The 12,917-nt window shown below is 41.2% G+C and overlaps 1 protein-coding gene across 1 annotated transcript in view; it reads left to right on the forward strand.

Moving 5' to 3' along the window:
* Positions 1 to 11,621, forward strand: part of KIF25 (kinesin family member 25) — a gene marked incomplete at its 5' end in the record, with an annotated part of 38,453 nt that extends 26,832 nt beyond the window's left edge. Inside the window, 6 exon segments of the mRNA XM_009083802.1 lie at positions 1,755 to 1,776; positions 4,763 to 4,766; positions 4,882 to 5,033; positions 7,453 to 7,647; positions 10,153 to 10,308; positions 11,458 to 11,621. Of these exon segments, the coding sequence (XP_009082050.1) occupies positions 1,755 to 1,776; positions 4,763 to 4,766; positions 4,882 to 5,033; positions 7,453 to 7,647; positions 10,153 to 10,308; positions 11,458 to 11,621 (693 nt within the window).
* Positions 11,622 to 12,917: the final 1,296 nt, after the last annotated feature.

A 12,917-nucleotide genomic window follows, 5' to 3' on the forward strand; every position in this document is an offset into this window, starting at 1 on the left:
ACATGACTTGATCCTTAACGTCCAAACATGATCTGGTGTTAATGCAATGTATAGCTGTCACAAAATTGCATTATAGGCACCAGATCTCTTCTAAACAATGACTCCTCACCGTCTGCAAAAGAACAGTTCTGTTTCCATTAGCTCAGTCTATTGTACTGCAGGTGGCTGAAAATGTCAAAATACTAACAGAAATAACTGTGCAATTAGTTTGAGTTATACTCCTGTGTTCAGTGCCTTCCATTCACAATGCCTGAAGATTGCTGCATATTTTGTTGTTGCTTGTCAGCTGTAGAAAAAGAACGGGTAACCTAGTCACAAACCACTTTCCATTTAGTCTTACTAAATTTTTAAATTTACATATTATAATAGAAATGTATGTACTGTTCGTAAGTTTTTAAGCAGTTGCAGAATGTTACCTTTCTCTACATGAGTTGGAGTTTAAAAAAAAATTTAGAAAGCATAAGCTTTTAAGTAATGTTTTCATGCAAATACCTTGCCCTGCTTAGTGTTCTGTTTTCATAACTGAAGGCGTTAAAGTGGGAAGTGATATTGCTGGTGTTTGAACCTGTAGTTCTTGAAAACTCAGGTTCTTCAGACTAAAAGCTCAGAAGCAGCTAAGCTTCTAACCATTCACTTCTAAAATGCCTATCTTCCCAGCATCTGTGTATGGTAAGTTTGATCATTATTTACACAGCTTAACTGTGTAGGGAGAGGTAAGGTATTTAGGGCTATGGCTATAGATGTTTTTTAAAAATCACTCATTGACAAGAGTGAATCTGTTTCAGATGCTTCAATGTAGTAATGGCTGTGTTGTTCATCATAGCATGTCCTGAGTTGGAAGGGACCCATAAGATCATTGAGTCCAACTCCTGGCTCTGCACAGGGCAACCCCAAGAATCACACCACATGCCTAGGACCATTGTCCAAACACTTCTTGAACTCTGTCAGGCTTGGTGCTCTGACACTTCCCTGGGGAGCAGTTCCAGTGCCCAATGAGCCTCTGGGCGAAGAGCCTTTTCCTGATATCCAGCCTAAACCTCCCCTGACACAGCTCCAGGCCATTGCCTCAGGTCCTGTCATTGGTCGCCAGAGAGAAGAGGTCAGTGCCTGCCCCTCCACTTCCCCTTGTGAGGAAGCTGTAGACTGCTATGAGGTCTCCCCTCAGTCTTCCCTTCTCCAGGCTGAACAAACCAAGTGACCTCAGCCACTCATCATGTGGCTTCTCCTCTAGAGCCTTCACCATCTTCACAGCCCTCCTTTGGGACTTATGCTAGTAAAGTCAGCATTAGCAAAAAGGGAAAAAAAAGAGGATTCCAGAAGGGAACATTTCTGCATGTGCATTACAGAGAGGTCCAGAAATATAAAAAATTGTTCTGCTCCTTGAGCAAATAATGTTTGTGAAAAGAAACATCTTGCCCTATTGACATGTTTAGAATGGTACTGTTTTCTACATTTCTGGAGGAAATGTGATGTTTTTCTTCAGTTCTCTATAATAATTCTTGTCATGGTCTAATCTCTACTTTTCCAGATGGTATTAGAAGTCAGATATGAAATGCATCCCTCCCTCATGCCAATTAAAATAAAATGCACCCTCAGTGGAAGTAATTGAAGGCAGTATTTTTGTCTTGTGGGACTTAATCACATAAGCAGACTAGTAGTTGTTTGTTTATGTGGGTTTATGCTATTGCCAGAAAGCCTTGATAAAAATACAAGAATGTACTGGAGGGTTGTGCAAACATACTTTTATTCTACCTAGTGATATACATTTATTGACTTGTGCTTTCTAGCCATTTAATTCCTCACACAAAAGTGGGACCCCAGAGAAATCATCAAGTGCCTTCTTCACTGTGGAGCTATAGAACTCTCCTTTGTTTCTCTGAAATAATAATCACTGCAATATTCTAGGAAGGATTAGTATTTGTATCTGGGGTATGCCTGCTCTTTGGTCTTGAGGTTAAATATAGATAAATTCTGCATCCTTGATTGCACTCTGAATGCTCCATAAGAGCATGGAATGAACTAAAATTGACTGGAGCTTGAAGTGATGAATTCTTTTGCCCTCTCTGTATTATGCTGACTGGTGGGTTTCTCTCTGTTCTTGGATTTCCCCAACTGTGACTCTATTCAAACTTTTAGCATCTAGTTAAGGCTCTGCTGTCCAGGGAATGAAAAACTCCAGAAGAGGATGGGAGCAGAGCCTAACCTATGTGTGCTGAATCATTCTTGAAGGAGCTAATCCTTTCCCTTTGACTAGAGAGGAAAGGAACCACATGATTAAGGAAATAAAGATGGGTGCATGTAGTGTGGACATGATTGGAGTTGAACTTTTCCTGTTTCATCAGAACCTCCAAATAGTTTTTAATTATGATATTTCAGTAACTAAGATGCTGACCTGGTATCATTCCTGAAAAATGCCTGCTCCACTTCCCAAGGGAGCTTTGTGTAGTTAGTGAGTGACCCATCTCTTTTTGCAGGTTTTGGGGAGGGGAGAGGTGTGACGTAGCAGGGCTTGTGCCATAGAGTTAAGAACTAGAAGCTGCAATAAGGTTTCATTTGTCCTTCTAATTCATAAAATGGCTGCTCTGTTTTATTTGTGTAGATTTTAATTTATGGTAAAGGAACCAGGCACCTTGAACTAAACCTCTTAAAAACCACTTATCTCTATCAGTTAATACTAAATTCTAAGGCAAATATAAACAAGAATATGGACTTGTATCTCAATTACAATGCAAGCAGTGAAAAAAGTCCAATTCATAAACAGGTTATATTAATAATTACATAGAAAGGTTAATAAGAGAAAGCAAATCCAAATAAAGTAAGGGAACCATTGAGTGAGGCCACCCAGCTGCCTGAAATCTAAAGTAAACAGCTGGAGCTTTGAATAAAAACACACCCTCATTTATGATAATATTTCATCTAGAACATATTGGCCTGTTGGGTCTCATTGGCTTCTCCATATATCCATTAAAGTACAGTAGTCTCTTTCCTGCTAACACGTTCATCTTACGGAATCACAAAAACCTCAGGCTCTTTCTTCTTTTATAGCCTGGTTGACTTTGGAGAACATTCAGCCTCAAATTTTTAACCTAACCACAGCAGGGCGGAATGTGCGGCACACAGAGCGTGATAGAGTCGTAGAGATTATGCTAAAGCATTATTACTGTCAGTCTTGCTGAGGAGCTGCTGTGCCAGGCTCACTGCACCGGGCTGGGGATGCTGCTTACTTCCACAGCCAGCTGCAGCTGCCCCGCGGGTGAGCAGCACTGAGCACGCCCTGAGGCCTCTTGTCTTCTGCAGACACAGTGGGAGGGCAGCAGCTGGCAGCACTGACCCCTTGCCAGCTGCTTGCAGAAGCCAACTGCCTGTTGCTGCATCCTACCAAAGGCTGCTCAGCCCTATTCTAGCAAAGGCTGCTTACCTCTCAGGCCATCCAGTCCTGGCTGACCAGCCACTAGAAGATGGAGTTCAAGACTTGGGAAAGCAGGATGTGCCTCCCTGGACTTTGGGCAATAGATCACCCCAGTGTGAGGCTCTGTTTTCTCTGGCTGTAGGAACTAGAGCCACTGCTTCCCTGCTGGGGCCAGGTCAAACACTCAGGGAGACGTTCCCAGTGGATACCCAGAGGTAGAGGCATTATAGGGGCAGCACATGTGGCTAAGGATTGATAGGGGAAGTCTATAGTGATCGTTTAGTTCATGCAGCCCTGAATACACAAGGAACTGCTTTTAGGTGGCTGCTTCTCCTAAGTGCCTATAAATACAGTGTGGGCAAGTGTTCTTCTGTTCTTCAGATGCCCTGGCTTTATTTTCATAGGAAACTGTTTTAGTTGGTTATAGGTCTTTTGTCTCTAAACTCTTCAAGTATGGATCTTAGCATAAAGTAAGTTCATGCCCAGTGTGACTTTCATTGCAATCAGCCAAATCTAAGTCATGAAGGCCTTGCCTGTTACTAGTTGCTTGCTTTAGCTCTCTGCAGTACTGTGCAACCAAACTTGTGGCCTGTCAGAAGAGTTACTAATGGTTCTGCTGTTACAGGGCATTCAGTAACCAGGCTATGACATGCAGTCATAGTTTATACCCTCATCTAAAAACTGTTTAGGTGTTGTATCTTTGATTATTGAAGAGGGCAAGGCAGTGAAAGGAAGCAATAGGCAATCTTACCTCATTTGTTTCAAACACTGCAAACCTAGGGAGAGTCATAATGAGGTTTTTCTTTACCTAGTCACTTTATTTCACTTTCTGTGTTTATTTCACTTTCTGTGTTGGGTCTTTGCCATTCAATTGATCATAGTTGCAGTACTTCCTTCAACTGGAAAAGCCAACAAATAGTACAAGATAAAATGGTCTATAGAAACTTATGCCTGTCAATTCTGACATCATTCTCTTTGAACAGTGGAATTGAATAGTTTTCCAGGAATTCTGGATTTAATTCCAATGGCCCAGAGAAATTTTGTGGGGTTTTTTCCTAATTCTATACCTAAGAAAAGGAGCTACCTTAACTTAAAACTGGATAACTCCTCTTGTGCGAGACCAGAGATTCCAGCAATGTCTAAACCCATGTCTTTTCTTCCAGAGTGTGAAGGTGTAGAAATTTCAGTCATTTCTAGAGCTGAGCTACAGTACCTATAGACCTGCAAGGCTGAAAGGCCACTTCTGCAGCACTTCCAGGACTACATCACAGCTTTTGTATTGAATTTTCATCTTGGACTATATCCCACCTGAAAAAAATCCATATACAGATGTTTGTGCAGCTCAAAACTGAGATCAGTATAAAGAGAAGAGCAAGGACGTGGAAATGCTCTGATTCTCATCCAAGTTGTCAGCTTTCTCTTGTGATTTTTACTGTGAGTTAGTTAAATATCCTTGTTTCTTTACTCCTTAGGACTGTTGAAAATGCATCTGAATTTTTGCATCTAGTCAACAAAGGACTACAGCTGAGAGTCAGGCACCCAACACTGGTGCATGCTCATTCCTCTCGTTCTCATCTGGTAGTTACATTGACCATAACCACAGTTGTCTTTGGCGATAACTTTGGTAAGTAGGATGTTGCTACAATACACCTAGAGCCAGTTGTTTTTAGAAAAACAGCCTTTGGGACCGCTTTGATGTTTGAATGCCACTGAAACACCCACAAAAACTTTTCAATTTTCTTTACATATCTTGACTTACAGAGTTCTTTAAGTTCTTTAAGCATGAAACAATTAAAGAGCAAATGTTATCAATAAGTCATAAGAAAAAGTTTAAAATAGTTAAGATCTCAATAAGACAGACAATCAAATACAGTAGTTAAATAATTTTGTACGACATAATTATTTATTCTTGTGGTTCATTTTTTTATGACATATAATTATTCATTCTTGTGGTAACTCTAACCATATGTTTCAGGGATCATCATATGCTTTTGGATGAGAAAGCATTATTTTTTTTACCTGCTGCTTTGCAAAAATGTCCATTAAATTCAGTCTCTTGAACTGTTAACAATAGATTACTGTATGAACAGCCAACAGTTACCTTATTTACTATGGCAACATCTGTATTAATACTTTTCATTACCACACCAAGACTTAGCAGTTTATTGCTTTAGGAACAACTTCTTTTTGAGGATTTTGGGGGTTAACCGTGTTTTCTTTTGCTTATGTTGTAATTAGGCTCTCTGCCTCCAGTGCTGTGGTCCATCTCCTTCATACTCTGCAACAACAATATGGTTTTAGAAAGTGGAAAATATTTAACATTTTTTCCCTTAGATTGCTATCAAAAATTAAACCGACAGTATCAGCAAAGCAGAACAAACAGTGCCCTCACTTACCAATGGGCCATGCCAAAAGACACAGTTACTTCACAAGCTGCAGCTCCAGCATTCCAAATGTTAGTTCTAGCCAGCTCCAGATTCTGTCAATCAGACAGATGTTACTTTTCAAGACTCAGTGTTTGTACTGTTAGCACAACAGCCATCTTGTCTAGTTCCCAATTCCCTTTGCCACTCCTGATTGCAGCCACCCACTGTGCCATGTTGTCCAGCAGCAAAGCTCCATAGACACGATCTAATTTTTGTTGAATGCAGGCTCAAGCTTTGGGCTCACAGCTCATGGGTGAAGCTGTGCACTGCAGGTGGGTAGAGCAGTGCTGCAAATGTGACCTCACTATAGCAGTCTGACAGCACATCCTGTCTTCTTTAAAAGGAGATGATCCTGATTTAAAAGCCAGGTCCAATTGTCAAATATCTCAGCACCACATATCTAAGTCACTAAGTGAAAAGTTGTAAAGTCTGTGACAAGTTCTGCACCTAGAGCCAGGCTGACAAGTCAGCACTTCTTCAGGTTTGATTAAGGTGTTTTAGCCTTTTGATCAGTATTATCTGTTGCTTGAGGAGAGCTGTTTCTTAATTGCATTGTCTCAAACTGAAGAGGAGTAAGAGCACTTAGTTTGACACTGTGTGGCCTGAAGCCATTCATTCTGTGTAAACCAACACAGCTGTTCTGTCTGCACTGGGAACAGCTACCTCAGGTTTTAGCAGCAGCCTGCTTGGAGAAGTACAGAGCTCTGCAACACAGCTCAGGCTGCATCTTACTCAAGTTTTGCAGCTGTAAACTTTGTACTATTCCAACTAGGCTCTTAAGCAGCTGAGAAGGTCTCTTGTCTCTGTGACCTGTAGCAGAAAAGGCACGTTTTATTCTTTTATGTCTTTCAGAGAGAGAGAGAGATGGATGAAAACTAAGGAAAAAGCAAAATTGCTTTGGGAAATCCCTTTTGCATATACTCCTGCTAAGCTAATTTGAAAGCAGTTTTCCCAGAGAATCTTTGTCTTCCTTCCCAGCAGAGACTGAAAGCCAGGTCCTGCTGCTGAGGAAGGATAGCAGTAGGTAACCAACCTCAACAAGTGGTAGTAATGCTATTGAGGCTAATAGCTCATCATGTGGAGATCCAGCAGTGCGATATGAGGGCTGAAGGAAGTTTAGGGGGAACAGCAGCAAAGGACAAAATAGAATAGTCAGGATGAGGATTTTGTTGGGTTTTTTTGTTGCCAGAGCACCAGCAGGTGATGTTTCAAACACATAGAACCAGACTTCAGAGCCTACTGCTCCCAAACATCCAAAATCTCACTTTGGTTGCAGTCTGTCTAAAACATGAAAAAATGCCTCTTTAAAGTCCTTACTGGACTCCCATTTCTTGTTTTCCACACAGAAGTGTGAACAAATTGGTTATTGCATACCACACAACTTACACCAAAACTTGTTACCAACTGGTATGATTTGCTAAATGAATAGAACCTTAAATAAGATAGAAAAAGTCATTCAGCCTGCCTGCCTGTGCCATGGATTCTGACTTGTATATTGCTTCTGTTAGAATGTGCTGAACAGCAGATACTGCACAGGCTTTATTGATGCCCCATTTTTCCTCATCTCAATTTCCAGTGTCAGTGAGAAACTCCTTGCTTGTTTTTTCCATTAACCAGGTACTTCGTGGGAAGATGAACAAACCAGTCAGAGACTAAGTAAAGAGGTTTCCTGCACCTTTCCACAAAAAATGAGGGACAATAAATCCACCTCTTCCGGAACCTCTTCACCAGTGCAACTCGAAGCAACTGAGAGAATGAAGCAAGTCAGAACTAGACTGCAGCTGGTGGACCTGGCTGGTAGCGAGTGTGTCGGTAAGCGAACGTGTGTGTTTATGGGCATGGATCCCCTCTGATCTAGGTTACAATAGTTGCCTTTACTTCTTTGTGTAGGGGTACATGCTACCCTGCTCTCACACAGGGATGGTTTAAACCCACAGATCCTGGCACAACAAAATTTTGGGGGTGATTGTTCCAGTTTTACCCTGGTACAGTTTAACTGAAAATCTGACTGCATAAGCTTGAATAAGCCCAGGGTGGTTACCCATATCATAGGTATATTATTTGTTCAGACTGGTTTTATTAGGCCTGTTTTTCTACTCTGGAAATTAGCATCTCTTTGTGCAGAAATGTTTAAAGTTCATAAATTATTTAAATATTATAAATATCTGTAATAATTGATATTGCTATGTGTGGGTTTTTCTGGCTTATTACAGAAAAAGTCTCAGAGGAAATTAGTGTTGAAAAGATAATATTGTTTTCATTGTTTCTTCAAAGCACTTTCTTCCTCCTGCCTCCTCTGTGCACACAATAATTTCAAAAACTTGATTATTTCCTAAAGGACAAGCTTCCTTACCAAGAAAAGCCATGCAGCCAAATGTACCATTCCAGAAATAATGTTTTGAAAACTGAACCAGTATTATGAAAGAGTCTTTTGCTTTACTGCCAAGAATTCTTGCTGTTGCTCACTGTTAAAACTTTTGTTCTACCGATAAACCTAATATAATACGTTATTTTTTTCATTTGCTCTAAATGCTGAAAACATGTAATTGAGCAACAGGGTGTGTGTTTATTCTCTCAGTTAAACCAGGACAAACATTTCCTTGGTTTGGGGCTCGGCAGGTCCGATCCTCCAAGTGAAACCACAAGAGCTGTGCTCACAGCAGTGTTAGATGGGGCCCAGCACATGCAGCAGACTGACCTCTGCCATCAGCTGTGCTGGTGGACTTACCCTGGTGAAAGTGAGGGCAGCTGTTATCTCGTAATTGTTTTAAAATGTGGGCAAATCTCAGTGAGCAGCAGTACAGCAGGCTCCTCACACACCTCAGCGCCTTGTTAGCTCTGCAGCCAGCACTTACAAGCCAAGTGGTCCCTTTTTAGCAAACTAGGTTTCAGCTAAATGCTTGGTGGAAGATTATCCAACCAAACATAGATAATCAGCAGTTTAAACATGCACCCCCTCACCTATTTGCAGTTTTCTGCATTAGGGCGATATCTGTTGTCTCAGGAGTCCACCTTGGCTTGAGGTAAAAGAAGCCTTGGGATGGCTGTATATACAATGACCCCAGTAAAGTTTGAGATTCATCCTATCTCTATTTGTTGTCCACCCTTTGGCAGGCTCTTCCAAACTATTTTGCTCTGTGTCTCTGACAAGACACTCTACCACTCCGACCCCATCCTCTCCCACAGTCTGTCCAGACTTCTGGGGCTTTTGCTATTACTGTACCTTTTCATATTTGCCTCTTGAACTCCTCTTTTGTTCTCCCAGTTTGGAAAATGCTGGCCTAAGGGTAAAACAAGATCTCTAGCCACAATATGTACCTCTCTAGAGGTGGGAGAGTAGGCAGTAGAGGAAACTGTTAGCTCCACTGATCGTCCCACTGCCATTAGCTCTGCCTAGCATGGATCATGTGTTCTGGGTAAGAATTGATTGCAGATGCATCTGTACCTCATCCACTATCCTGAAAAAGTCTTGAGTTTGAATAATGTGATGCTAAATGCTAATAGCAAATTTCTCTTCCCCAAATGGCAGAGGTAAGGACAGGGGGAATTAATTACTCTTAACTGCACACTCATCCAGACTGATCAAAGACCTGAGCTTGCAGCACCTCTTGAATTGGTGCAATGTGGTGTGTAGACCAAACTTTTCCAGTGTTGCTCAGGGGCAGCATAGCTACATGCCACCATGCTGGGTGGATGGTAGAAGGGCATCATTTTCCTTTATCCATTTCCTTGCAGCAAATCATGCCATAATATGGCACCTCACAGGCTTTGATGAACACAAATCCCTCATGTTTATGGCTGCTGTACAGTTTTGTTTCTGCAGCTTGTACCATCAGTGCCTCTCCTCTTTTTCTTAAGGGATACAGATGGGAGAGTTAACTATTATAAAAACAATGGAACAAAAGAGGCTTCTCTCTGAGGACACTGTGGACCAGTGTTTTCACAAGCAGCATTGTCTTTCTGATCTTATGGTGCTCCTACTTTCTCAGTTCCTTGTTCTTAATACATATGGAGCAAAGATGCATTGCACAGCTGAAAAGACGAACTTTAACATGAGATGCTTCAGCCCATCTGTACATGCTGAACCCTCTTTAACCTTCCTTCAAAAGAGTAGAGTACTGAACAATGTAATGGCAGTCCAGAGTGAAAAAAACACTGCATCTTGCTTTTGGCATGGGTGGGCTGGAAGTCCTGTGCAGAATTTGTGTTTAAAAATGTTGCATCAGAAGTAGATGATACAGCAACATGATTTTCCCCATGTTACAGTTGCAGCAGCTTTGCTTACTGTTACCATTGCTTTCTTCTACACCGTACCAGGTATGTCTGGAGTGACAGGAGCAGCTCTGAGAGAGACATCGTTTATTAACCGCAGCTTGTCTGCCTTAGCCGACGTTCTGGGAGCAATAGCAGAACAGAGATCTCACGTCCCATATCGAAACAGCAAACTTACACATCTGCTTCAGGACTCTGTAGGTGAGGAATTATTCTGGCTTCTCTTTAACAGTATAGATTCCTTCTCCTAATCTTTCCCCTCCTTTGTTGTGTAAAACTGGAAGATGATCTTGTGTTCCTCCCTTTTACGTGGCCTCTATTCAAAGACTCTGGTTTTGGAGCAGTGTGATTGCACAGTGAGAGTTCTGAACTCCTCAATTCAGCTAAACCTTGCTGTTTCCAAGGTTCAATTTAAGAGCAACATCTCTAATAGGATTGTGTAAAGGATAAAAATTGCATTTCACTGGTGTGTCACATCAGGTACAGTTTACAAGTTAAACTTCAATTTTTGTTACAACAGGGTATAATGACATACTTGCACATTCCTTAGGAGGGAGACAGGACATGGTACTGCAATATTTCTTTTTGTGTTTGGATCACTTCCTCTTCCTTAACTCCTCAACTATGCAGAAGCAGTTTTAAAGCAAGTGTAATTCCTGCAGTAATGTCAGATTTGTGTCCATTCATATAGTATATTAGTCCATTTTTCTTCAGCCAGAAATTATTAGCCCTTATGCTTTTAATCTCCAGTTCAAGGCACTGACAGTTCTTCAGATCTTCTGAAATACTATTCATTTTTGCTTAAACTTTGAATTTCACCTAGCGCTGGAGTTCCTACTCTGAAAAGGGAAAGCCAAAAAAGGCAGTTTAGGAGCTGTGTTGTATGAGTGCTGAGCCCAGTTTTAATCACACGTGGTGTATGACTTGGTGACGCTGTTTGGGTGAATTGTTGAAAATGGCAATTTTCTCCTCTGTTTAATCATTCTCTGTAAACTTCTAAGTCTGTTTTGCTTTATTGTCACACAGGTAAACCATTTTGCCATTACCCCATATTTACAAACATTTGACAAAGCTTAATGAAGTGCTCAGACCATAACACACGTGCTGATTAACTGATTAAGTTAAAAGGGGGAAAAAATCTACATTACAACTGTGAAACAGTTGGGGCAAATATCATATCCTTAGATACAGATTCCCTTTGAAGAAACTGTCTGTTTTCAACAGCCCTCTTTGCAAGCAGGTTTCTGCTTCATGAAAGCAATGCTAACCTATGCTCACTGTTGTGTACATCAATACATTACCAGTGTATAACCTACTGAATGAGTATGTTTGTCTTTTTCCTGCTTTCAGGAGGTGATGCTAAGCTGTTGGTGATGCTGTGCATCTCTCCTGGCCAGAAGTACTTAACAGAATCGATGCAGTCTCTGGGATTTGGAACTCGTGCTCGGCAAGTTCAAAGAGGCCAAGTTAAGAAAAAAAATTTCCAAGTGCTGAGTAAAGCAAATAAAACCTAAGATTCCTGTGGATTAAAGTATTATTAATGAGTTCCTCAGACTGAAATGTATATTGTTGTCCTAGAGCCATTCTCTTAAATATCAACTGCCAGATAAAATAAACAATCCTCAACATGGCATTAGTAAGCTGTAAACCTGCTGATAATGTTTTTGCTCCAAAGAGAATAGCCAGTATTGACAACAGCTACCAGCCATGGTGGAATGGCAGGGAAATAAATTAGGCTTTAAGACATGGCTTTGTTGATGTGTTTCCTTTAGGCAAGTAGAACTGAGGCAACAGAGCCCTGATGGAGCATGGCTCACTTCTGAAAGGCTGAGGGTGCATTCTGTTTTCTCAGTAGAAGTCAGGAGCCTAAATATCATTCCAGTGCTTCAAAGCAGCAAGCAAAATACCTCCTCCCAGCTTGGGTTAAAATGAGACATGTCATTGTGGTTTCCTCTCCTATCTGGCAAGGCTGGGGTCATTCCTAATGCACTATCAGCAGGTAGGGGTGTAAAGGAACCCATCAGCTGTACTGAATGGAGTTCTGTTCTGTGGGTTTAGTTAAGAAATAATGGCAGTAGTGGGATGAAGAAAAAGGAGAAAGGCTATATCTGTTATCCTTCTGGAATGTAGCTTAGGAAGCAAATAAGGAATTACACAACTTTTTGAAAACACACTTAGGTTAAATGGTTGGAGCAAATCCCAGCTCTGCTGAGTTCACTAAAACTACAGCTTTGCCTATTTTGGGGGTATTTTGGCTCCATGAGCTCTGAACTACAGATCCTAATGGGACCCAACTTGTACAACTGTTTTAGTAGTAGTCTGGCCTGTTGTTTTTCTTGCATTTCTGAAGCAAGTTAACCACATCACAACCTTGAATCTGTGCCTGCAAAATAGAAAAGGGTAACTGTCACACAACTCAAACACCAAACAGCAGCTTGTGATATGCTGCTTGTCATCTACAAGAAGCTTTCATCCTCTTACACCCATGCTGAGACAACACCATGCAGGGTTAGTGAAGGAAGTTACACTGGAAGAAGTTTCAAGGAAATTTAAGCAATGTTAGAGAAGTGGTTCTGAGATAAGTAGTTGGGTTCAAATATTGTCTGATGCGTTTTATGCACTAGGTTATTGCTCAGCAGAGACCTCAGGATCCACTCTTAGTTTTTTGCACCAGCAACTACTCTGCCCCTAGACTGGGGAGAGGTCATTGGTGGGTCACTGTGAGAAGGCTTAAATTGCAGTGGCCTGCCCAAGAGGCTGGAGTTTATAGTACTCCAAGTCACTTAACCTTCACAAGCATAAATATTTAT

Source organism: Acanthisitta chloris, unplaced genomic scaffold (genome assembly GCF_000695815.1).
Source record: "Acanthisitta chloris isolate BGI_N310 unplaced genomic scaffold, ASM69581v1 scaffold381, whole genome shotgun sequence".
NCBI lineage: Eukaryota > Metazoa > Chordata > Aves > Passeriformes > Acanthisittidae > Acanthisitta > Acanthisitta chloris.